Below are 1,579 nucleotides of genomic sequence, written 5' to 3'. Positions count from 1 at the left end.
GGAAAAACCCTGGTGTTGAAGAAGACCTTTCCTTTGGTGAATCATACATGCCTCCATCATTGCCTCTGCAATGTCTACCATCTCCAACTTTATCATCCCCACCTTCTTCTGCTGCTGGCTTCAGGATGAACAGTCCATGACTTGTGCTAGAGCCAGTAAACAACCAATCATGAACATCCCAAAAAATCTGTACCCCAACATCATCCACTTTCATATTCTCATTGCCTCTAAATCTCCAATTCAAATTCATTACTCGAATCACCTCGAATCCGTCTATGGTAATCCCCATTTCAGGATCACCTAGTCCTGACAAAGAAAATTCAATGACGAGGTCATGTTCTGTCTTGTCTTTTTGGAACACTGCCTTGGCACAAAATGATCGCTTCCCATACACATTTTCTTTCTTGCACAGCAATATAGGTTCTGTCAATGATGGTCTCTTTTTGGTTCTCTTGAAAGCATCCATCTTCATATCTCCAAGCATTAAAACCACCTCTTCATTGTAGACCAAAGCAACATAGTAATCTGATAAGGGCTCAGCATGGTTTGAGAATTTCGCTTGTCGAAAATCCCAGTAAACATCTACTCTTTTTCCATCTACTTCAAAAGATTTTAGACCTTTTTTCCCCCAAAACTGCCAAGTCTTTATATCAATCTTGCAAGTGTAATGACTTTCATCCAAAGGGTTTTCTACACTAATGCTAAGAGAACAGTTCATAACATTTTTGTTCCATGTAACTGTTACATTGCTGAGCAATTCTGCTACCTCCACCGTGTAGATGTAGGTGACAGAGATTTGAGGAGATTTGTTTGTTGTCTGCTCCTCGGTTTCTTTCTCCGTGGATGATGGTTTTGTATAGTTAGTTGGCTCAGCTCCTGGAAGATGAGCAAACATAATGTAAAACGTAACGAATGCCTTCTATTTCGACAAATTAGGCCTTGAGCTTGCAGATGCTGTGATGGAACAGGCTGACATTTCAATCTTGATAAAAGGATCAAACACCAAAAGCAGTTCCCCTGCAGCAATTAATGATTGTTCCAATGCACATAAATTGGAAAACTACCTGCAAAACACAGAAAAACATCATATTAACATCGGTCATATGTCCTCAAAACAGATACCAATCAACTTTCTTAAGAAATCTAATACCATGCAAGCTTCCTTTAAGAAACACAAAAAGGGTGGTTACCTTGGCCTAATCAGCATTGACAGACCAACATCACACGTTGAATCTGATGCAATTCTCGATGGTGATTGAAGATAAGGAAGGAACCAAAATGTTCAAGAGACGGAGAGACCTTGTATGGAATTTGCAGGAACCAAAACATATGTTGCAGGAGACTCAGTTAATGGATTTGGAAATTGTGACATCAAGAAAAAATTAGATAACTTTGAGAAATGCAACTAATCTGAGGCTGTCAAAGAAAAGGCTGGAACAGAAATTATTCCTCTGCAATTTTATTGAAAGTAGCTATTGTCCATCAATTTTAGGCCAAGCAGTTCAGTTAAGCTAAATTTGGCCAAGTCTGGTACCCACCTTCAGCAGAACTTTGCAACTATTTTTAGCAAGTACAATTT

At 39.1% G+C, this 1,579-nt stretch overlaps 1 protein-coding gene across 1 annotated transcript; it reads right to left on the bottom strand.

The window, feature by feature from the left end:
* Positions 1 to 8: 8 nt before the first annotated feature.
* Positions 9 to 1,573, bottom strand: LOC105120349 (uncharacterized; the record flags this gene model as incomplete). Its single annotated transcript, XM_011018513.1, has 2 exons — positions 1,191 to 1,573; positions 9 to 1,064 (listed from the first exon to the last, which is right to left on the bottom strand). A coding segment is annotated over exon 2 (887 nt), but the record flags the coding sequence as incomplete, so codon positions are not given.
* Positions 1,574 to 1,579: the final 6 nt, after the last annotated feature.

This window comes from Populus euphratica, unplaced genomic scaffold (assembly GCF_000495115.2).
Source record: "Populus euphratica unplaced genomic scaffold, PopEup_1.0 scaffold7244.1, whole genome shotgun sequence".
NCBI classification, from domain to species: Eukaryota; Viridiplantae; Streptophyta; class Magnoliopsida; order Malpighiales; family Salicaceae; genus Populus; species Populus euphratica.
Note: the sequence above shows the minus strand (reverse complement) of the source record. Positions and strands in the feature narration are given on the sequence as shown.